Source organism: Muntiacus reevesi, chromosome X, assembly GCF_963930625.1.
Source record: "Muntiacus reevesi chromosome X, mMunRee1.1, whole genome shotgun sequence".
Classification (NCBI taxonomy): domain Eukaryota; kingdom Metazoa; phylum Chordata; class Mammalia; order Artiodactyla; family Cervidae; genus Muntiacus; species Muntiacus reevesi.
Window position 1 is genome coordinate 134727458 of NC_089271.1, and position 25959 is coordinate 134753416.

Below are 25959 nucleotides of genomic sequence, written 5' to 3' on the forward strand. Positions count from 1 at the left end.
TTGGAACATTTGGCTAGTTCTGGAGACATATTTGGTCTACACACTGGGGGTATGCTACTGACATCTAGTGGATAGAGGCCAGGAACACAGCTAAATGCCCTGCAATAATGCACAGAACAGCTCCCTCCCACCTCCAACAAAGAATTATCCAACCCAAAATGTCAATAGTGATGAGGCTAAGAAAACCTGTCATAAACCACTTCTCCTTCCTGGTTGTTCGGATCCCCATTGTTTTGACCTACTGTATATCATAGAACAGGCTTCCCTGGTGGCTCAGCAGTAAAGAATCGCCTGCAATGCAGGAGTTGCAGGTTCTATCCCTGTGTCGGAAAGATCCCCTGGAGAAGGGAATGACGACCCACTCTAGTATTCTTGCCTGGAGAATCCCCTGGACAGAGGAGCCTGGCGGGTTACAGTCCGTAGGATCGCAAAGAATCGGACAAGACTGAAGTGACTGAGCACACACGCAAACACATATCATGTCATTATTGAACACTGAAAAGATTGAGTGACATGGAAAAGAAAGAAAAAAGGAGAAACCGGATAAGGAAATTTTGGTAAGTTGGAGAAAACCATCTGACCTCATTGATCATTATAACCTTAATCTATCCATCCGTGTAATTCAGCTCCAAAACATAAATTTAACAAACATCATTTTAGAAAGTATACCAGAAAATGAGTTAGAATATTGGAGAAAAAAATCTGGCAAACATTATAGGCATACTACAAAGGGACAGAGGCCTGAAGAGATTAATTATGTAAATGCCTTTATTTGAACTAATACATTGCTACCAGATTACAACACTTTTCAGAGTTAGAGTAACATTATGATCTTAAAAAACTATAGCAAACAGCTTGACAAAGCAAGAGTACATTAGAGTATATTAAGTCCTACATATATGTTTATTTTTTAGTGACCACAGCTCCTTATCTTAGGTGTAAAATTAGAAAATGCAATATACACTTAGCATACTTGGCCTACCATATCCTTCCTAAATTCTGAGCCCACTCTCTCCTCAAAAGTGTCATATACAGCAACACTTTAAATCTAAAGAGTTTGATGGTACACGTTTTAAAACAAATAAGCATATGTTGAACCAAGTGTTTACAGCTTTAGTGTGAGAGGGAAGATGGAAATTCAAGGTACATTTCCCTCTACCTATAATGTATGTTTTTTACTTACTTGAAGACCCCTTAAAAAAAAGTAGCAAAATCAGCAGTCTTATTTAATGTAATCAAAATATTCTTAAATGTACAAAAAAGGATCATGTAGAAAGAATACTGTAAAAAGATACTGATTTTAAGAATAAAAGAATATGAGAAGCTTCTATTACATTCTGCACAGTCAGTTACTTCTGTCAATTGATAAGCAAAGGATACTCATATACAAATACCCTCTGACCAAAGTTCTTGAATAAGAACTAGCATACTGGATGGAAAGCAAATTATTGTCTAATACCAATAATATTCATATTCAATCATCTAAGCAAGTCCCAGGAGGCGGACATTCTAAGAGGAAAACAGATACATAGAAATACGTACAGCAATGGGAAATGTCAAGGGCAGCGATCTAGGAGGAGGGAGTAAATTATTTGACTACGGGCACATTTCGGGTGGGCCTGAGAAATCCACCTTGACTATGGGAAAGAGGAGTTGTTGTTACTAAAACTCTTTCTCCTGAGGGCTCCCATGATGAGCTTAGTCTTGTTAAAACTAAAAAGTCCTTTCAGAAACCAAGTTTCTTAAGTCATGAGCACTTCAGCCAGAGATTGTTGTACTGGTTGTTTTTTATTCAAATTGGTTATTTTACACTCTCTTCATACCTCTGCCCATCAAGCATGCAAACACAGTCATGACCATCTTGGGCTTTACTTCCACAAGGTCTTCTGGGAGAGCATACACCCTGGCTCCAATTCTTCTAACAATCGACACTGTGTACCTATTTTTTGGAGGAAACAAAATTTGAGGTTCAATTCTGGTTAGTCAAGGGCACAACATGAGGCCTCTATTTCCTCTCATATATCCAATGTCTGGGGTACAAAACTTCTACAGAAAGAGTTCAAACTTCATTTTTCATTGTTTTTTATTTTGTGAGGTCACTCTTAAGTGATACCAGATTTTTAAGCTCTACTATTTGGGACTGATAATATGTATTCACTCCTTTTCTACAATGTAAAATGAGAACAATTTAGGAGCACTGATGTGAAAAAAAACATTTTTTCCAGAATATGTGTGTGTGTGTGTGTGTGTATACCCAGATGTTGAAAATATGTATATGTACTCAGATGTTGATATACTCATTGAGCATGTAATAAGATAACAGTGGCTATAACGAGATGTTAGAGACACAGTGGGAAACTGTGCCAGATGCAAAATACAATTTCATAGATGCAGTGAATATTTTCAAATATTCAAGGGAAGAGACAGAGTCTATATGGTACATGCCAGAGTGACTGAAGAAAGGGATGAAAAGGATCCAGAAAGGAAAGGAGTTAAGAACTGACAAGTTCAACTGAGGAAATTTGCAAGAGCATCCCTCAATTAATACACAAGGCATTTCTAGGTGTTCTGTAACATGAATCTTTAAATATGATCAAGTTTCTGGAAAAAGAAGTTTGAAGAGTTCTCTATAAATCTTTATCATATTATGCTGCAAATATTTTTTTCAAGGAGGGAAGAAATGATTTGACACAGTATGTGATGCCAAAATGAAGTTTTGCAATAATGCTTCTTAGCTATCTTGTGAAGCCCTGTTGGGAGCTGATTTTCAGTGTATACTAGGAAAGCTTTCATGGGTTGCCCATGAAAGCAGATCACAGTCTAGGTCTTTGGAGAAGAAGGGAAGAGGCAGGTGGAAAAGACCCTCTCAGTATTGTCAAAATGCAGGAAAATTTCAAGGCACGGTTTCAGCTGAGACTTTAGCATCCTGCCCACTTAAAGGACCAAGATAATAAACTCAATGTACGTAGTAAGGTGGGCTATGCACAGTAAGTTTTTAAAGCATTTTAAAAAAGTGCAACAAAAGAAAACCCTATCAAAGGCATGCCTATCCTTTGCCCATTTTCCCCTTGTTTTAAGTTTGCAGCTAAGTTGCTTTAACACATACATTATTTCTATAACCTACAAACCGGTGGCTGACTGAGCACCTACCTACTAGGTCAGGTGCAACAATGCTAGGCTCTTATGTATTTTACTCATTTCAAAATCTCCAAGATAAGTATTATTGCTCCCATTTTATGGATGAGGAATCTGAGGCTAGAAGACATTTCCCCCAGCTGACACCATTCTTGAGTGGCAGAACCTGAATGATAATGCAAATCTGCCTACCTACATTGCCTATGCCCTTATCAGGATATTAGGCAGCATCTCTTACTTGGCATTATTGTGCTTGTCATCTTCTGCCAGAGTGCCACTCTTAACAAGGTCATAGTTTATGCAGCCTGGCTGGATGGCGTCAATCAAATCCACAACTGCCAAACTGGAGCTGATCATCTTATCCTAGAGTAAATACATTTGAGAATTTCCATGTGTACAAATTAATGCACGATCACTTATATAAAGCTGTCAAAAACAAAGTCTAGTGAATTAAAAAAGAACCATGTCATTACCCCACAATGATCTCACTGACAAAGAAACCAAAGGCTAGCCTTCTAAACTATAGATACTTTCTATAGCAAACATAATGTTTAATAGTCAAACATGGAATTCTTACCTTAAAACTCTGAATGGAGGTTGATTTCCCTGCTTCATTCAATGTTCTGTTCACCCAGCGTACAATGATGTCATCATTTGCTTTCTGACCATCACCAAGATCTTCCAGGGCATTGAGGGTATATCTAAATGAAGCAGCAGAAGAAACAGGTAACTAATGAGAAGCTACTGTATAGCATAGGGAACTCTACTCAATGCTCTGTAATGATCTAAATCAGAAGGAAATCTGAAAAAAGACGAGATATATTATATATATCTATGTATATGTATATATATGTATATATGTATATATATGTATATGTATATGTATATATATTATATACACATAGCTGATTCACTTTGCTGTATAGCAGAAACTAACACAACATTGTAAAGCAACTAAACACCAATAAAAATTAATTAAAAAAAAAACAAAACAGCAGAACAAGTTCCGTTCTAGTTTATTAGAAAAAATACAAATATTAGAAAGATGCTTTATCTTTCATTTCTTTTCCTTAGGTTTGAGAGATTAAAGAAAAGATTTCACAAGAAGACATTCACACTATATGAGAAAAAAAAAAAAGAATTTCAAGTAGTAGTGACTTGCCATTGAGCTGCTTTTTACACTGGTGGCAGGAAGAGTAAGTTCACCAGTCTACTGCAGGCTCATTTTGTACTAGGCCAACCCATGGTAACGACTTAAAGTAAGCTGTGCTTTGGCTGGTACCCAGTTATAATGAATTGCTTTTTAGCACTACAGTTAAGAGATCTTCTTTCTCAAATGTATACATGTTCATAATTTTTGCTGTTTTTATTCACCAAGACAAAATGAGGCTCAAGTCTGTGTCATGCATATTATGAAAAAAGGGAAATATTCACAGTTCTGCTGCAACACTTTCAAGAAGGCATTTCCCATTGACCATCCAACTTATATTCATTACTTAAGCTCACTTCAGAGTCTAAACACAAAAATTTCAAAGGTGTAGCCATTGATAGATTTCCTTAGAAGCAGTAAAGACTAGATCACAGACCTGTATGATAGTGAAGCTTAAGCAGTTAAAATTGTGTACCATACCTTCTTATCAGCTGCCAGACCAAAGCTAAAGTCAGGGTTTGAGTTCCATCATTCAGGTCTTGCCAGGCTCCTCTTTCTTTCTTTCTTTTTAATTTATTTTTATTAGTTGGAGGCTAATTACTTCACAACATTTCAGTGGGTTTTGTCATACATTGACATGAATCAGCCCTAATCCTAATCATTTGCCTCATTCTCAACATTGTTTAGTTTATATTGCTATTTTTGGCTTCAGTGAAAGTATTTTCCTTTTTTAATATTCTATTTTTATACTGGAAGACAATTGGTTAACAATGTTGTGATAGTTTATGTCTACAGCAAAGTGACTCAGTTATACATATATCTATTCTTTTTCAAATTCTTTTCCTGTTTATGTCCTTACAGAGTATTCAGCAGACTTTCCTGTGCTATTGTATAGGTCCCTGTTGGTTATGCATTTTAAATACAGCAGTGTGTACCTGTCAATCCCAAACATAGTTAACTGAAATATGTCTTCTATCATGAGTCACTTTAAATTAGTGTTGGAAGTAAACATAATGTACATTTTATTAATGATAACATATTAATTAGAAAAAAAATATTCATTAGGCACAGTACCAGACATTAGAAGACAAGTGTCTTAAGATTTCTCTTCTCTTGAAAATCAAAAGCATAGGAAAACATTGAGCAAAATAGTCTTCCCCCCAAGAGAACTAGCAAATTCTCTTTACTGCAGAAAAACAAAAATGTTTATAACTGAACTACAAGACTCTAGGTGAAACTAGTTAAAACTGATCATTAGACATGCTATGAATCTATGTTCCATTTAGGTGCTTGCTAATTTATCTTCTCTGTTTATGGATTATATCGAAGAGCATTTGGACCTTCAAAATTACAGAATCACTGAGAGAAAACTAATTGTTACCAATAGCAAACAGTTTAGTTACTGTCATTTTTTAAATATAACTTATTCAATAACCATACCAACATATTTTATGATTGCTCTCTAGTTCTATCAATACATATTGACTCATTAGAATCTTAGTAGAGAAGAAGCACAGATTATTAAAAACTTGAATAATGAGCATGTAGTTTTTCAAAGCTATATGAAGAAGACACATAATAAGTCAAGATTCTGATAAAATACATATTTGCTTGTAATAAAACTTCAGGGTAAATGTACCACTGCAACTGCAACTGGTACAAATGCAGATTTGGTTATCATCTAGTAAGTATATAAGAGAATCTAAACAAACTGAAAAAAAAGGGGGAAGCGAGTTCATGCTGAACATAAACTTTTGCATCGAGGCATTCAACATTAGTGGACAAAGCGATACTCAGGAAAAGAAAACGTGCTCAGTGTTATACATGATTTCAAGTTATGAGTCGTTCAAGAAAAAATTATTAGAGGACTAATTAAGCAAAGTAATCACTGATGGTATAAACAGCAGCAGAAGTTTTGCTGAGCAGAAGATCTATTTAAACCTCAGATTAAAGATAAAACTCCTGAAGAATTGATGGTAATAAAACACAATGGAAATGGTGCAACGGATATATGAAAATAAGATAATGTTTTAGAGTAGACTGGTGAAACTAAAACAATGAGATACCACTACATTTAATGGAATGGTCAAATACAAAATTCTGACAAACCAGTTACTGGCAAAGGTGAGGAACAACAGGAACTCTCATTTGTTGTTAATCGAGTGCAAAATGGTAGAATCACTTTGGAAGCAATTTCTTACAGAGTTATTATACATTTATATACAGAGTTGTTCTACAACATGATCTATCAATTACACTCCTAGATTGTTCAGCAAATGATTTGATAGTTAATGCCCACACAAAAACATGCACATGAATTTTATAACAGCTTAATTCATACTCTCTCTCTCTCTCACCCACAAATTGGAAGCAGTGAACTATAAAATCACAAAAAGAAATGGATGAAACCTGAATGAATGTTATTAAGTAAAATAAGCTAGTCTGGAAAAGGTTAAACACTGCAAGCTGATAATTATACCACACTCTGGAAAAGGTCAAACTGTAGAGCAAGTAAAAATTATCAGAGGCTTCTTTCTTTTGCTTCAGAGGAGTTTTATTAGTTTGGATAAGTTATGTCAACACCTTATCCTCTCCTACTTTGACACACAAATCCACTCATTCAGAGTCTTCTTCGCACCAGAGTTCATACACTGTAATGGTATCGTGTGCGTCTGCGGGAACCTCAACATTGGGAGGGCTGAGGTTACTGCAGGTTGCCGCGGCAAGTTTCAGATTCCGCACCCTGGACACAAATTTCACAAGGTCCATCTCGAGCTGGGTTAAGGTAGCGAACATATAGTCCTTGTCTGGGGAGGCCTTTTTCTTTTTCTGTCCCAGAGAGCCAAATGAACCACCCTGACAGGCAGGAGGAGTCTGCACATTACTCTCACCACTCTCTCCTGTCAACTTCACTGTCAGGTACATGAGCACAATGAAGAAAAGCCCGAGTAACACCATCTTAAGCCAGTCCTGGGCATGCTCTGGTTGATTCTGCTGAATTAAACAGTGTCCTCCGCAGAGCACCTGACGCTGGCGTTCTTCGGCTGTCTCTCTCAGGGAAGTAAACATTAAGCCGTCCACATAGGTAACGGCCATGGAAAAGCACAGGAACCATTGGACGGACCACATGGTGAGCCGAGAGGAAACAGCTCCTGGTGTGCTGGTCTGCGCTGGCACCTGGAGACTGAGGACCAGCCAAGCTTGGCCCTTGGTGATGTCACAATGGGCCCCGCCCCAGCCAGAACCCACGTGGTCGTTGTGATGACTTCAGGGCAGAGGGTAAGGAGGCTTGTGGGGGTCAATTGGGAGTAGGGCTTAAAGGGAAATGGCGACATTCCCAGAGGGCAATTGAAAAAGAGGACTGACAGAAGAAGAGGGAGTGACAGAATGCCATTTCCATGCCAGTGTATTCTTTCTCAACCTGGTGCTCTCCCGGGAGGGTGGTTCCATCTTCGATTTTCATTATTCCATTTGTTGAATCCAGACCCTGGGCTGAGCAGAGCAGGCCCATGGGCATGTGCCCCTATGGAGCAGAGGGACAAGTGGGAAAGTAAGATATTAAACCAGAGGCCACAAACTAGAAGCCACTGATGTGTTTTGTGTGGCTGCACTGTTCCTAAAAATGACTGTGCTCAGTCGCTGTCGTGTCTGACTCCTTGAGACCCCATGGACAGTAGCCCACCAGCTCCTCAATCCCTGGGATTTCCCAGGCAAGAATATTGGAGTGGGTTGCCATTTCCTTCTCCAGGCATAGAGGCTGTTTTAGGGCAGTGAAACTATTCTGTATGATGTTATGGAAAATACGTGACACTACATATTTGTGAAAATTGGAAGAACCTTACAGCACACCATTAAATCAATGCATGTATATTTTTAAAAACTTTGACATCAAGAATGGAATGCAGAATTTGACTAAAGAATGGAATTATATTACAAATGTATGAAACCACCTCACTAAGATCCCCTGACTTAAGTAACTTTGGTAATGAATGGAGTTTGCAAGACTGAAAGTAAAATATAAAAGCAGTGTAATCTAGTTGATAGTGTTGTTTCTCGTAGGGGTACAGGTTAACAATCCTGATATTGTTACACATGCATACTTGAACAGTTATATAGATGGCACATGAACATACATACATATATTTCTTTAACTTCTTAGCTGAAAGGTTTAAGAGAAATGATACTCCCAAAATCTGAAAGAAACAATTATGTAGAATAAGCACAGATCTTGGTTCCCAATACTCTTTTCCAATAAAAGGAACCAGGCTTGTTGGAGAAGTTATTGATTGTAGGGCTCAGAGAGGAAATATAGAAGAGGAGTCTGGGGGAATCTTATTGTATCAAAAAGGAAGTGCTTAAAAAATTTAAAAAAAAATAAAAAAGCCCTGAAGTAACAGGGGTATGTCAAAGAAGACAGGAATGAGCTTCCAATGGCCAAAGCTATAACAAAATGAGCAACGTAACAAATTAGGTAAGTTATCTTTTGGGATTATACCCCAAAGTATAAAATGAATATCTACGGGTCCATACTGATATAAATAAATGATTGAATACATGTGAGAGAATAGACCAATTTCCCATGCAGAAGAATTTCAGATAATTGACTTAGGTAATTGTGCTCTCAAGGAGGTGGAGTGTAACTCCCTATTCCTTAAGAATGAGTTACACATGGTGACTTCATTCCAAAAAATACAACAATATGGAGAGGGAGAAAAAGAGTAACTTGACAGTGGAATAACCTGACAAATGCTATTTCAGCCAAGTGGTCAAGGTCAACATTACCAGGGATAAGGCATGTAGATTGTATCATGTGGTTAAAAAAAGGACACTCCATCTCAGCAGTCTTCCTCCCCACAAACCCGTGAAGTGAAAGTGAAAATGAAAGTCACTCAGTCATGTCTGACTCTTTGCAACCCCATGGACTATACTGTCCATGATATTCTCTAGGCCAGAATACTGGAGTGGGTAGCCTTCCCTTCTCTGGGGGATCTTCCCAACCGAGGGATCAAACCCAGGTCTCCCCCAATGCAGGTGAATTCTTTACCAGCTGAACCACAAGGAAGACTCCTCCAAAAATCCATAGTCCCAGGCTAATAAGAAAAGCATCAGACAAATCCAAGTTGAGGAACATTTTATAAAATACCTGACTAATACTCCTCAAAACTATCAAGGTTGTGAAAAATAAAGGAAGTCTGAGAAATTGTCACATCCAAGAAGAGCCTAAAGAGACATCTGCTACATACAATGTAGAATCTGGGATGGGTTCCTGGATCAGAAAAAGGACATTGGGTAAAAACTAAGAAAATCTTAATACGAAAATAATCTTAGACATAAAGTAGGCACTCTAGTGTATAACAATATGTGTGATATTTTGGAGCTTTCTGATACAAAGCAGCTATCTTCTCTTTTTTGTTAGTAAAATCATTCTAAGGTTTTTTAAAGTTTATTTTTAAAACATAGAGCAGTGGAGGCAACATTAACATTATTTGCTGATGACAGGAGACTCCAAAGAAAAGTACTCTATGCAGTCACCCTTTACTATCCATGGGTTTTGCATGCAGGGATTCACGAAGTGTGGATTAAAAATATTTATTCAAAAAAGTTCCAGAAATTTCCAAAGATCAAAATTCAAATTTACCACATGCTGTCAACTTTGACATGTCATTTACATTGTATTAGGTATTATAAGTAATCTAGAGATGATTTAAAGTCTATGACAGGATATGTGCAGTGTATATGCAAATACTAAAATGCTATGCTGCTTATTATAAGGGACTTGAACATCTGTGGATTTGGGTATTTGATCTTTGGCGGTGGTGTCTTAGAACCAATCTCCCACAAATATTGAGGGACAGCTGTATTTTAAGGAAATTGAACTAGATGGCTGGATAAAAATAAAAATATACAGAACAGAGTTCCTACACACTAACAACCAATTACATTTATAATGGAAGACACCATTTATAATAGCTAGAAACAGATAAACATTAAGAATATATTTAAGAACAAATATGCAATAGCTATTTGAAGAAAATTCTGAAACCCTACTGAAAAACAAAATGAAATGCACGATAAAATGGAAAGATGTATCTTTTGGGAGTATGAAAAGATTTTATACAGATATCAATTGTCCCCAAATTATTCTGAAGTTATGATGAGATTTCCACAAAAATACTAATATGATTGGTATGAGAAATAAGCTAATTCTATAATATATGTGGAAAAATAAAAATGTTCTAAGAGGCAGGGCACTTCTGAAAAAGAAGATGAATGAGCATGAAGGTTGTCCTTACTAGATTTTAAAGCGTATGGATAGCCTACATGCTTACATAGAGAAGTACTGGTATACGACTAGTACTGGTACATGGTTAGACTTACAGCTCATGAGGTAAGAAGTGAAAGCAGACATCAACTCAAATACACAGACACACAACTTTTGTAGGAATGTGGCACCCCCCAAAATTCATGTTGTAAACCTAATGTCCAGTGTGATGATATTAGAAGGTGGGGCCTTAGGGAGATATTTAGGTCATGAGAACGGAGATTAATGCTCTTACAAAGAGAACTCACAGAGCTCCAAAGCTCCTTTTGCCATGTGAGAACACAGTAAGTCCCTTACACAGGAATCTTCAAACTGAAATTTCAAAGATTCGAACTTGCATTCCCATGTCCAGTCACGTAAGTTAATTCACGTATCTGGTGGACATTGTCACATGCTTGCATCCTCTACAAGTGGTTGTGCTTTTGTGTATTTTACAGCACAGTGCTGTATAGAGTACATTAGAACCCTACGTTGATTTCTAGCCCAGGATGTCTGAAAGCACGTGTAAAAGAGCAGTATACCCTATGACCCAGCAATCCCACTCCTAGGCATATACCCTGAGGAAACAAAAATTGAAAAAGACACATGTATCCCATTGTTCATTCCAGCACTATTTACAATAGCTAGAATATGGAAGCAACCTAGATGTCCATCAACACATGAATGGATAAAGGAGTTCTGGTGCTTATACACAATGGAATATTACTCAGTCATAAAAAGGAGTCAGTTCCAAAAGTTGAGTCAGTTCTAATAAGGCGGATCAGCTTCCCTTGTGGCTCAGCTGGTAAACAATCTGCCTGCAATACAGGAGGCCTCAGTTCGATTCCTGAGTTGGGAAGATCCCCTGGAGAAAGGAAAGGCTACCTACTCCAGTATTCTGGCCTGGAGAAGTTTCCATGGACTGTATTGTCCATGGGGTCGCAGTGTTGGACACAACTGAGTGAATTTCACTTCACTAATAAGGTGGATGAACCTCGAACCTATTATACAGAGTGAAGTAACTCAGAAAGAGAAAGAGAATTATCATAACCCATATATATGGAATCTAGAGAAATGGTACCGAAGAACTTATTTACAGGGCAGCAGTGGAGAAACAGACATTGAGAACAGACTTATGGACATGGGAAGAGGGGAAGAGAGAGTGAGATATACGGAGTAAAGAGTATACATGGAGATATATATAGAGAGAGACATAGATATAAATATAGATATAGATGATATATGGATATAAATAGTAACATGGAAACTTACATTACCATATGTAAAGTAGCAAGCAACGGGAATTTGCTGTATGGCTCAGGAAACTCAAACAGGGTCTCTGTATCAACCTAGAGAGGAGGGAGATAGGAGGGAGGTTCAAAAAGGAGGGGATATATGTATACCTATGGCTGATTCATGTTGAGGTTTGACAGAAAACAACAAAATTCTGTAAAGCAATTATCCTTCAATAAAAAAATTAATTTTTAAAAAAGCAGCAGTATACAGCCAGTTCTGTTATTTGGGTACTAAGGCTAACTTTGCTGGACTTTTGAACAAATTGGGCTTAAAAGTGAACTCTCAGAATGGAACTTGTTCATACGCAGGAGATGTCCTATAGGAGAGAAGTCTGCAACTCAGAAAAGGACCCTCATCTGGTCATACTACTTCCCTGATCTTATACCTCTAGCCTCCAGAACTGTAAGAAATAAATTTCTGTTACTCACAAGCACTTCTATGCCTGGTATTTTGTTATAGCAGCCCAAATGCACTAAGATACATAGACACACATACTCATTAAGAATATGATAAAGGTAGAAGGTGTCATTTTACACTGGGAGAAGAAAGTTTCTTCAACTAATGTTGATGCATTATGTAGTAACCCTCTGGGGGAAAAATATAAACTTGAAGAATTATTTTTCTATACCCCATTTTTCACATATGAAGTTCCCTACTTGAAATGTGGTTTATCTATCTTTGATTGCAACGCTCACTTATGCTTCAAAATTCAATTCAAGAACCCCCTCTCTCTCCCCCTTCTCCCTCTTGCTGAGAAACTCATCACAAACGATTAGATGAGATCAATCAAGACAGATATCCATGACAGGGGTCATGGAGGCATAATGGGCCAGAGTGAGATGTTAGAAGTGAAAAAGGGGTGAAGTGGATATCCATGCAGTCAGAGTAGCCTAGTATGGGGAGTCAGAACTCAAATAGGGTGTAGCATGTGTAGCATGAGATGTCAGAATTTGAGTAAGGAAAAAAGGATGTCCATACTAGGACATGGAATGTGCGGTCAGTGCCAAAGTGGGATTCGGAGACATTCACAGAGCAAAGCAGCTTGCTACAAGAGTCCGTTTAGCCCGGAGGATATTAAATAGGAAGCTGGCCAGGCATGCAGAGTAAAAGCCTCAGTTCAGAGAAGACGAAATCCACAAGGAGGAGGCAGATTTGTGTAGAAAGTCAGAGGCCAAGCAAGGTGAGGAGGGCATCCATGGATGGAGGTGGGCCGGCTCCGAGTGGGCAGTTAGAGACTGAGTGGAACAAGGAGAGTGTCTGCACATTGGGGTGTGCCAGTGCAGAGTATCAGAGCCCAAGCAGGGCGAGGGGGTATGTTTATATAAGGGCTACCTGGAGAGGGTGTCAGAGCCTGGATATGTTGAGAAAGGCATTCACGTGAGTTGGGGAAATCCAGCATTTTGTGATATCAGAGTCTGAGCTATATCAGGAGGATACACACACACACAGGCATGGACACACATGTACACTTCCCACACTATGTCAATGAGAGGAACTGGGAAATAATGAGTACATACAGATCTCATATATTGGATTCTAAATTTCATTTTCCACTAAAAATACTTGAGACTTCTTGGAGAAATTGTTAATTCCATGGATAGGACAGGAAAAGTACAAGGTGAGTCTGGAATATCTTGTACCAAAAGCATCAGATTTTTCAGAGACTGATGGGGAGATGTCAAAAGGACACAGATCCAGGCTTAAGTAGTTTCCCACTGTCTGAGGCTGGAACAATGTGAACTTCAAAGTAACTAACAATAGTGACAGATCTTGATTCAATTAGTAAAATAAGAGAGCCTTAATCAAATAGACACAAATAAATGAATACATCTAACTTTAGTGAGGCATAAAATAAGAGACACGTGCACTCGAATGTTCATTGCAGCACTGTTTATAGTAGCCAGGACATGGAAGCAACCTAGATGCCCATCAGCAGATGAATGGATAAGGAAGCTGTGGTACATATACACCATGGAATATTACTCAGCTGTTAAAAAGAATTCATTTGAATCAGTTCTAATGAGATGGATGAAACTGGAGCCCATTATACAGAGTGAAGTAAGCCAGAAAGATAAAGAACATTACAGCATACTAACACACATATATATATAATTTAGAAAGATGGTAACGATAACCCTATATGCAAAACAGAAAAAGAGACACAGAAAATACAGAACAGACTTTTGAACTCTGTGGGAGAAGGTGAGGATGGGATATTTTGAAATTACAGCATGTATATTATCTATGGTGAAACAGATCACCAGCCCAGGTGGGATACATGAGACAAGTGCTCAGGCCTGGTGCACTGGGAGGACCCAGAGGAGTCGGGTGGAGAGGGAGGTGGGAGGGGGGATCGGGATGGGGAATACGTGTAACTCTATGGCTGATTCATGTCAATGTATGACAAAACCCACTGAAATATTGTGAAGTAATTAGCCTCCAACTAATAAAAAAAATTAAAAAAAAATACTTTAAAATACAAAAAATTTTTAAAATATAAGATAGGGGAGAGTAACTTGACAGTGGAAAATCTTGTCAGCAACCACTTTAATCAAGTGACCCAAGTGAATATCATCAATATTGGGACACACTGAAATCATGAACCACCTGATAGAATGAGATTATATGAACACAGTATCACTTCTGTCATTTTCCTGTCAAAGATGCAAAACATGAAATTTGTCATGAGCAAATACTGGATGGAGCAAAATTGCGGAGAATTCTACAAAATAACTGACCTCTAGTTTTGTCATCAGAGTAATACTGCCTCAAAGAATGAGTTGGGAAATGTTTCTTTCCACTTCTATGGACACATTTAGAATGTATGTGTGGAGAATTAGCATGATTTTTTGGTTTAAATATTTGGCAGAGTTCAGCAGCAAGGCTATAGGGATCTAGGTAGGGTAAGGGGGGACTTTTGTGAGGTGGGCTGGGCAAAAAGTTTAAAAATGACTAATTCTATCTCTTGCTATTCAGATTTTCATTTTCTTCTTGAGTCAATTTCAGTCATTTGTGTATTTTCAGAAATTTGTCCATTTCATCTAAATTTTCTAACTAGCATCATGGTATTCCTTTACAATTATATTTATTTCTCTAAAGTTCGTAGCAATTTTTCCTTTTTATTCTTAATTTTAGTAATTTGAGTCTTCTTCCTCCCTTGATCAAAATCGCTAAAGTTGTGTCAATTTATTGACCTTTCTCAGAGAAGGCAATGGCACCCTGCCCCAGTACTCTTTTGCCTGGAAAATCCTATGGATGGAGGAGCCTGGTAGGCTGGAGTCCATTCGGTCCCGAAGAGTCGGACACGACTGAACGACTTCACTTTCATGTACTGGAGAAGGAAATGGCAATCCACTCCAGTGTTCTTGCCTGGAGAATCCCAGGGACCGGGGAGCCAAGTGGGCTGCCGTCTATGGAGTCGCACAGAGTCGGACACGACTGAAGCGACTTAGCAGCAGTAGCAGCAGCATTAACCTTTCTAAATAACCAAATTTTAATTTGTTGAGTATCTCTGTGGTTTTCCTATTCTCTATTCCATTAATTTTGTTCTAGAATTAATTGTTTACTATGACTGCCTATTTGAGTTTAGTTTGCTACATCCCCTCACATAGGTGTGGTGTGTTTTCTTTTTCATTCTTCTCAAAGTAAAGTTGATCCTTGAACAACAGACATATGAACTGTGTAGGTCCACTTATACAAAGATTTTTTTTCAACAGTAAACTCTACAGCACTCCACCATCTGCAGCTGGTTGAATCTGCAGAGGTGAAATCACGGATTTGGAAGAACCACATAGAGGGCCAACTACAAGTTACATATGGATTTTTGACTGCAGAAAAGGTGGTTGCCCTAAATCGCGCACTGTTGAAGAGCCAAATGTATTTCTACTTTCTCTCGTGATTCTTTCTTTGACCCTTTGATTATTTAGGAGTATGCTGTTTAACTTCCACATATTTGTCTGTTTCTCAAGATGTTTTGTTTTCCAATTTTATTATATTCAGAGGATGGATTTGATATGGTTTGAGCCCTTTAATATTTATTTAGGTTTGTCTTATGTCCTAGAATATAGGGTATTCTAGAGAATGTTCCCTGCACCCTTAAGAAGAATGCATATCCTGTATTGGATAAATTGCTCTATAGATATCTGTTAGGTCCATCTGGTTTCTATTCTCCTTCAAGATCTCTATTTCATTGTTGATCTTCTGCTAATCTTTCTATCCATTATTGAAAGTGGATTAGTAAAGTATAGCAATTATTGTTGAATTGTCTATTTCTTTCTTCAATTCTATCAGTTTTTTTTCCTCCATGCATTTTTCTGTTGTTTTGTTAGGTGCATATATAATTATTATGTCTTCCTAATAGAGTCCCCTTTTTATCATTATGAAATGTCCTTCTTTACCCCTAGTATCTTTTTTTAATAAAAATCTTTTTTTTCCTTAGTACAGTATACCCAATTCTCTCTTTGTTTGATGTTTGCATTATATGTGTTTTTCTGTCATTTCATTTAAAATGTATACCTTTGACTCTGAATTATGTCTCCTGTAGAGAGCATATAGTTTTATCTTTGTTTTTTATCTAGTCTCAGAATATTTGCTTTTTGATTAGATTGTTCAATTCATTCATAATTTACATAATTATTCAGTTCAGTTCAGTTAATTAGTTGTGTCTGATCTTTGAAACCCCATAGACTGCAGCACTCCAGGCTTCCCTGTCCATCACCAACTCCCAGAGCTTGCTAAAACTCATGGCCATTGAGTCAGTGATGCCCTCCAACCATTTCATCCTCTGTCATCCCCTTATCCTCCCTCCTTCAATCTTTCCCATCATCTGGGTCTTTTTCAATGAGTCAGTTCTTCGCATCAGGTGGCCAAAGTATTGGAGTTTCAGCTTCGGCATCAGCCCTTCCAGTGAATATTCAGGACTGATTTCCTCTAGGATTGACTGGTTTGATCTCCTTGCAGTCCAAGGGACTCTCAAAAGTCTTCTCCAGCACCACATTTAAGATCATCAATTCTTGGGCATTCAGTTTTCTTTATAGTCCAATTCTCACATCCATACATGACTACTGGAAAAACCATAGCTTTGACTGGGCGTTTGTTGGCAAAGTAATGTCTCTACTTTTTAATATGCTGCCTAGGTTGGACATAGCTTTTCTTCCAAGGAGCAAGTGTCTTTTAATTTCATAGATGCAGTCACCATCTGCAGTGATGTTGGAGCAAAAATAATAATAATAACAATAAAGTCTCTCACTGTTTCTATTGTTTCCCCATCTATTTGTCATGAAGTCATGGGACCGGATGTCATGATCTTAGTTTTCTGAATGTTGAATTTTAAGCCAGCTTTTCCACTCTTCTCTTTCATTTTCATCAAGAGGCTCTGTAGTTCATCTTCGCTTTCTGCCATAAGGGTGGTGTCACCTGTGTGTCTGAGGTTATTGATATTTCTCCTGGCAATCTTGATTCCAGCTTGCGCTTCATCCAGCCTAGCATTTTGCATCATTATTAATATGATCCAATTTATGACTATTTTATTTTTTTCAAAATTCATGTTTTTTTGTCCTTCTTTTTATCTTTATTGCCTTCATTTGTAAATGAAATTTTTCAGTTTAGCATTTGGCTTGCCTTAGTGATATAGTTTAAGTTTTATTTTCTTAGTGACTACACTGGGACTTTCTGTATTCATATTAACTTATTAGCTCTACTTTATATTTTTACTAACTTAATGACAGAATAATCATCAACAGAGTCACCCAGCATAAATCAAGTGGTATGGGGTTCTAAAATCATTACCTGTGGACCCCTCAGTCTTTGGGGGCACTGGCCCTGATTAAAACTCTTCAAGAAATGGGCATAGAAGGAACCTACCTCAACATAGTAGAGGCCACATATATTAGGCCCATAGCAAATATTATTCTCAAAGGTGAAAAACTGAAAGCATTCCGCCTAAGATCAGAAACAAGACAATGGTGTCCACTTTCACCACTATTATTCAGACTAGTTTTTGAAGTCCTAGCTACAACAGTCAGAGAAGAAAAAGAAAGAAAAGGAATCCAGATCAGTAAAGAAGTATAGCACTCACTGTTTGCAGATGATGGGATGCTGTACATAGAAAACCATGATACTATCAGAAAATTACTAGAGCTAATCAGTGAATTTAGCAAAGTCACAGGATACAAAATCAATACATAGAAGTCATTTGCATTGCTATATACTAATAATGAAGAATCAGAAAGAGAAATTAAGGAATCAATTCCATTCACCACTGCAACAAAAAGAATAAAACATCTAGGAACAAACTTACCTAAGGAGATAAAAGAACTGTATACAGAAAATTATAATTTGATGAAAGACATCAAAGATGACATAAACAGATGGAGAGATATTCCAGGTTCCTGGGTAGGAAAAATCAATATTGTGAAAATGACTATAGTACCAAATGCAATTTACAGATTCAGTGCAGTTCAGTTCAGTTGCTCAGTTGTGTCCGACTCTTTGTGACCCCACGAATCGCAGCATACCAGGCCTCCCTGTCCATCACCAACTCCTGGAGTCTACCCAAACCCATGTCTATCGAGTCGGTGATGCCATCCAGCCATCTCATCCTCTGTCGTCCCCTTGTCCTCCTGACCCCAATCCTTCCCAGCATTAGGGTCTTTTCCAATGAGTCAACTCTTCGCATGAGGTGGCCAAAGTATTGGAGTTTCAGCTTCAATGTGATCCCAATCAAATTACTAATGGTGTTTTTCATAGAACTAGAACAAAAAATGTCACAGTTCATATGGAAACACAAAAGATCCTGAATAGGCCAAGTAATCTTGAGAAACAAGACTGTAGCTGGAGGAATCAACTTACCTGATTTCAGGTTATACTACAAAGTTATATTCAAGACAATACGTTACAGGCAAAAAAACAGAAGTGTAGGCCAATGGAACAAGACAGAAAGCCCAGAGAAAAACCCACACACATGGACACCTTATCTTTGACTTAGGAGGCAAGAAAATACAGTGGGAACAAGACATCACTTTCAATAAGGGGTGCTGGAAGAACTGCACAACTAAGTGCAAAAGAATGAAATTAGAACACTTCCTAACATCATACACAAAGATAAACTCAAAATGGACTACCAAAATGTAAGACCAGAAACTATAAAACTCTTGGAAGAAAACATAGGCAGAACACTGTATGACATAAATCATAGTAAGATCCTCTATGACAAACCTCCCAGAATAAAGGAAATAAAAACAAAAATAAATAAGTGGGCACTATTTAAATTTAAAAGTTTTTACATAGCAAATGAAACTATAAACAAAGTGAAAAGACCACCCTCAGAATGGGAGAAAATAATAGCAACTGAAACCACTGACAAAGTTTTAATTTCCAAAACAGAAACTGCTCATACAAGTCAATTCCAGAGAAACAACCAACCCAGTCGAAAAGTGGGAAAAAGTCCTAAACAGATATTTCTCTAAAGAAGACATACAGATGACTAATAAGCACATGAAGAGATGCTCGCTATCACTCATTTTTAGAGTGTTCGTCGCTCAGTTGTGTCCAACTCTTTGCAGCCTCATGGACTGCAGCCTGTCAGGTTCCTCTGTCCATGGAATTTTCCAGGCAAGAATACTGGAGTGGGTTGCCATTTCCTTCTCCAGGGGATCTTCGCGACCCAGGGACTGAACCCGGGTCTCCCGCACTGCAGGAAGACTCTCTGAGGCACCAGGGAAGCTCATTATTAGAGAAATGCAAATCAAAACTACAATGTGATATCATCTCACACCAGACAAAATGGGCATCATCAAACAATCCAAAAACAACAAGTGCTGGAGAGGGTGTGGAGAAAAGGGAACCCTCCTACACCGCTGGTGGGAATGTAAATTGATACAGCCAGTAGGGAAGATAGTATGGTGATTACAAAAAAAAAAAAAAAAAACAACTAGGACTAAAGCCAACATAAGACCCAGCAATCACACTATTAGGCATATACCCTTCAAAAACCAAAGCCAAAAAAGACACACGTACCCCAGTGTTCATTGCGGCACTATTTACAGTAGCCAAGACATGGAAGCAAGCTAGATGTCCATCGACAGAGGAATGGACAGAGAAGCTATGGTGCATATATACAATGGAATGCTACTCAGCCATAGAAAAAAAGGAATGTCTTTGAGTCAGTTCTAAGGAGGTGGATGAACCCAGAGCCTATTATACAGAGTGAAGTAAGTTAGAATGAGAAAAACAAACACCGTGTATTAATGCATATATAAGGAATCAAGAAGGATGTTACTGATAAACCTGTTTGCAGAGCAGCAATGGAGACATAGACATAGAGAACAGACTTATGCACATGGGAAGGGGAAAAGAGGGAGTGGGTGAGACAAATGGAGAGAGTACCATGGATGCATATACACTAACATATGTAAATAGATAGCCAATGGGAATTTGCTGTATGACTCAGGGAACTCAAATGGGGGCTCTGTAATAACCTAGAGGGGTGGGAATGAGCAGAAAGTGGGAGGCATTAAAGAGGGAGGAGACATATGTACACCTACACCTACAGTTAATTCCAGTTGATGTATGACAGAAATCAAATCAATACTGTAAATAATAGTCAATCAATGAAAAATAAATATGTTTTTCAAATATAAAAAAAAAGGTTATTTGGAAATTATCTAGAATGTCACACTTGAGAGGAAAAAAAAAAAAAAAACAATATGCCGTCTATTGCCTTCCAGGTCTGTTCTCTTCATTTTTAAAATGTATGAGATAGGGGAGTTAATTATCTGTTATTTGGACCAGGAACTGTTCTCTGTGATGTGTGCATGCTGACATGACACCCCATGGTCTTTCACGCACTTAGGAGACACTGTGTTCAATCCATACACAGATCCATACACAGTAAAGTTTCCTGTGGATGGACATGTTGATCTGCCTTTTGATCCAGAGTACACTAGACACTGCAATGTATTCCAGATTGGGGGTCAGATACAACACGTCTCTGTTCCTCTCTGGCCTGGGCACCAATCTGACTCAGCACTTGCTAGGGAGGTGACTGGGCAAATTCATTCACCTGTTTACCGCCTCATGTTTCTGCTTCCTTAGCTGCCAAAAGGGATGATAGTATTAAAAATGCTTACCTCATAGTGTTGTGATGAATACTCAAAGACTTTATTATATGTGTAAATATGGAGAGCTAACCATGGTTCAGAAGGGTGAGCTTATTTTCTTGCCTCTCTTCACTTCCTTTTTCTGCTTGTACTCACTACCCCTGTCCTTGCCCCCATCCTTTTCCCTTCCCACCCCAACTCTGCTCTCTAGCACCTGTGCCCCATTCTCAGACTCTCCATCCAAAACCATGGCTGACAATCTCCTCATAATTTACCTCAGAAAATATCAATACCATCACCCTTGGATTAAAAATAATGAATATGAGCAGAAGAAATAAGAAACAGACTAACATTGGCAATGTGAAAACTATGCAAGAAATAAAGCATAACTGATGAAACTTTAACTACTAATATTTTCATATCTTGATCAGATTCAGATTATCAGAATTTGATACAGGAAAATTAGACTCGATAAAAAGAATGACCCCCCCCCCAAAAAATAGCTGTGTGATGAGGTTTCTCGGCCTTTAAATTTCCCTCTATAAGGTTTTTAAAACTTTATATACTCATATTCTATAACTGTCCAGTGATCACTTATTTCCTGTCACTATACAGATCATATGAAGGTGTCATTAGACTTGTAATTTCATAGAGAATATGCACTAAGCTTTTCCATACGAGCACATGATGAAACCTCAGTGTTGCATTTAGACTTCATGATATCCTCACAAAAAGAGGCAAATACTCATTATGAGAAAAAAAAAAAAAAAACCTTCCCCCAGGCCTCATACACTCCGTTCTTAAGACCCTGAAGAGCTGAAGTGATATTGCAAAGTCCATGTGGTGAGTCAAGGTGGTCTTGACACTGTGTCCGTGGAACACTATCCAGGGAAAGGTGGAACAGAAATAATATTAACCACAGTAATGACAACAACTAAAATTGACTGGGAACATACCATATGGCACATAGTGTTCTGAAAATTTCCCATGTCTTAACATGGTTAGTGTTCTACACTGCCCCAGGAAGTAGTTAAATTTACTCCAAGCTAGTGTTTCTATGTGGCTAATAGAGGAACAAGGCACAGAGATGCTATGTAACTTTCTCAGTATCGCCCAGCAGTAAGGGAGCCACAGGTCTGGAGGCATTGTGGAAAACTCAGTGTGCTCTGCATTTATTTTGTCAAGGGTAAGATCCAACAGCTATGGCAAAATATGTAGAATAACAGCTACCACATAACACAAATAGATCTTACATCAAAGAAATGCACACTAAATAGAAATCTGATTTCTTCAGAAATCTTTCTGATAGAGGCTTGGCAAGACTGGATTTAGGATGTTTTGTAGAAATGATGGTCTGAGAGCCTCTTCAGCACAGCAGACAGCATGTCAGTGAGTCTCCTAGACTGCGGGTCTTGGGTTTGTGCATCAGAGAAGGCAGGAAACCCCTGTCACCTACACATGTTCCCAATGGAGACAGAGCCTGGCAGGAGGCAAAATAAGACCATTCCTCTGCTCTCATAGTGCCTAGACAAGTTTTCTGTGTCAATCAAAACTGAGGAATTCTTAAAAAAAAAAAAAATGCAGCTCACTGCAGCTACAATAGTGCCCTAGAATCTGTTGTTTTTCACTATGCTTGGGAAACTCTCAGGAACTTTATTAAACCTCTTTAGTAGTGAAACTGTCAGCAAAATAAGGGAAATAGTGATCAGAACAGATATGAGAAAAATAAATAGAAATGATCAACAAAACCCAAAACTGATTCTTTCAAAAGATCAATACAAATTCATAAACTGCTACTCATATAGACCAAAAAAAAGCAAGATATCTAAAGACAACACCTCCCAATATTGGGAGTAAAATAGATTTCAGATCCCACAGAAATTAAAAGGATTTTGTGAATAATTCTACATAACTACATCTGGCAATTTTTGTGAAAGAAAGGAACTAACTAACTAACTAAGTTCAGCCAAAAAAGAAATAGATAATCTATTTAAAAACCGAGCTTGTAGTTGAAAAATTTACAGAAATCTCCAGGCCCAGGTGGTATACCTGGCACAAAAGACAAAGGAGGGACAAAATGGGTAGGGTCAGAGAAAAGGTGACTATATTCTCATACAATCAGTTACTCAAGGTAAAATGGGCCAAATCCAAGCAATGTGATGAAGCCATTGGTTTTTATTTTCTCGTTGTCCTCCAGCTTCCCCTTCCTGCCTCCCTCCTTTGCCCCAGTTGCTTTCTCCTTCTTAAGTCCTGCCCTCCATCAAGAGTAGAAACATTATGAGGCACAATTCCCACATTATAACTGATATCCGCTAGTTGACTGACATTCAGCATGGATGCTGTCATCCCTGCAGCTGGTACATTCAAGCTCTCTGTCTCTCATCATGGACCAGAAAGTTTAACTCCTAATTTCAGGTATAGCTAGGAGAGAAGGTGCAGGGCACATGTTGCAGCCTTGAGTCCTTCATCTGTGAAATGCGGATGACCACAAATTGTGGGAGAAGCAGAGACAGCAGCACCAGACCCTTTTCAATGAGTGCTAAACCCACTGAAACATGCCAAACCCAGAGCATCACAGAACTCCTTGACATTCAGAAGCACAAGTAGATTTCCCTGCCAGGACTGTTGCATTTATGTTCCTTCTGCCAGGAATGCTCTTCCCTTAGGTAAGCCCATGGCCTGCTCCCTCACTTCCTCTATATCTCTCCTTAATTGCCATCTTTCAGGGAGACTTTCCCTCATTATCCTGAATAAAATAATAACATCATACCTACACACACCCTTTCCCCTGATCTAGCATTATCTTTCTTCATAGTGCCTGCCTCCCTTGATTTACTTACTGACTACCAGGTCTATGAAACGAGAGACTTGGTCCATTTTGTCCAGTCACAAACTCCTCAAAGAGTGCTCTGGTATGTGACAGGTGCTCAGAAAACATTTGCTGAAGGACAGTCGGGAGCCAGACCCTTTACACACACTGCTAACATGCAGAGGTACCCTCCAAGGCGGACACTGGCCCCACTGTATTAATTATCGTACATACTGAGATTCCAGGAGATGAGTGACACGCTCAACAACACACAGCATGTCAGGTTCCAGGCTTCGGAATCACATCTGCCAGCTTCCAACTCCTCCGTTCCTGGACAGAGACCTTACAGCCAAGAACACAAGAGGCTTTATTTCTAACACAATGACTCCAAATAGCTCAGGTAGATACCCAGAGACACAAAAAACAGGTCACTGAGTATTTGCACAGAGAGCTCACAACTCGAGTCTCAGATCCTCAAACACGACAGAAAACAAACGCACTGCGACAAAGAGCCTCAAAACAGACCAAGGTCTTCAAGACAGAAACAAATGAGAATTGCACAGATACTTCACATCACGGAGACTGACTTCCGAACCACTCCGGACACTTACTAACCTAATACAGAAACCCCTATGCAGAAAGATAGAACTTTGAGTAACTCAGTACATCATACAACCTTAAGATAAAACTCCCCAGACAAATGGAAAATCTGCACCCTGTGCACAGACCCCAAGCAGCTGACAGTTTACACCTTAAGACAAATCCCTCCTCAAAGCAGCTCAGAGCCATCGCAACTTGGGACCCAGAATCAAAAGCTCAGAGATCTCACATTCTGGGCCACAGACGCCTACACAGAGATCTCGCACCCAGGGACTCAAATGAGCGAAAGCTCCAAAAATGCACATCCCGGCATACAGGCACACATATCCTAGAGGCTTTGGACTATGACTCGCAAAATCCACTCAGATCAAATATCCCATCACCCACAATCCTAGCCAATGTCTCAGAGAGATCAAATGCACCCCAAACAGCATTTGTGATGTCATATGTAGCCATACACAACCCCAAGCTCCCTGACACAGGTTACTCTCCAGGGAGAGACGCGAAACAAGCCCAGAGACCTCTCCCTGGTCATGAATTACATGCATCTGTGCGACTTACTACACGTTGCCATATGATCCAGACTGAGTGAGAGCTAAGTAAGACTGAAACACCGTCACCCTGCACAGCCACTGACTGTGCCGAACCTCGCCACTAACCAAGGCAGCTATTCAACCCCTTCGGGAAAAGCGGTAAAACTCAAAGAAAAACTGCACACTCTGAAAAGCCGCGCAGGCGAACGCAGGGGCACCGGTATACACACGCCTCTCGCCCGGATTTCTAGCTCTGCGAGCTCAGTGCCTGTCTAAGACAGGCAGCCAATTGGGAACTCAGCAGGAGAGTAAGGAAGGCGGGAGTAGCTGGACTTCCGCGTGTACTCGCGCCCCGGAAGAGCTAATTCCCGTAATCTCCCGGTCGCCGCACCCCCAAAGCGGCAGCCAATCTCTCGCTCTGTAGCTATCCCCACCTTGGATGTGACCATGTATAAAAGAAGAGGTGGAGTTGGAAAAGAGACTAAGATGCAGGTTAATATCGGTGTCCACTCGAATTCAAATGAGGCCGGAAGACGGAGTGGAGCGAATGCGGTTGGATCCAGTGGCGCCATGAGCGCCTCCGCTGGGAACTGTGGTCGAGGCCGGACGCGCTGTCAGGGCACCCTCTGTGTTGTCACAGGCACTCCCCCAATGGTACCTTCCAGAGTGGGTGGTTCCACCGCTTCCCCTCAGTGGTACATCCCAGGAGAGAACTGTTTCATCTCGGGCGCCCCTTGGTGGTGAGATTGAGGAACAACAAACGTAAATACCCTTAGCATCCCAGGATGATAAGCAAAGGAAGGAAAGACAAAGTCAGGAGGAAAACGTGATGGCCACACTCTTGGACTCAGAGAAAAGTCTTCATAAACTGAAGATTACTCCTCTGTGGTGGCCACTATTGTAACAGGAAGCATTCTTGGAATTTTCTCTGTGCTGGGCATTGGCATTGTTGCTTGTTTGTGCTTTCCTATTTAATACAGAATAGGTCTCATGGGGAAAGCTAGCTGCAGTCCCCCAACTGGCAGTGTTGTAGCCAC

General features: G+C 39.2%; 1 protein-coding gene across 1 annotated transcript; it reads right to left on the reverse strand.

Annotated features, from left to right (window-relative positions):
* Nucleotides 1-1066: 1066 nt before the first annotated feature.
* Nucleotides 1067-25157, reverse strand: LOC136153580 (plastin-3-like). Its single transcript, XM_065915542.1, has 5 exons — nt 24951-25157; nt 18181-18271; nt 3713-3836; nt 3374-3498; nt 1067-1939 (listed from the first exon to the last, which is right to left on the reverse strand). The coding sequence occupies exons 1-5, from the start codon at nt 24961-24963 to the stop codon at nt 1807-1809; spliced, it is 486 nt and encodes a 161-aa protein (XP_065771614.1). The 5' UTR covers nt 24964-25157; the 3' UTR covers nt 1067-1806.
* Nucleotides 25158-25959: the final 802 nt, after the last annotated feature.

Coding starts and splice junctions, on each gene's coding strand:
- LOC136153580 (XM_065915542.1), bottom strand. Junction 3,499..3,712: donor CCTCCATTCAGAGTTTTAAG/GTAAGAATTCCA, acceptor TATTTACTCTAG/GATAAGATGATCAGCTCCAG. Junction 1,940..3,373: donor GACAAGCACAATAATGCCAA/GTAAGAGATGCT, acceptor TCCAAAAAATAG/GTACACAGTGTCGATTGTTA.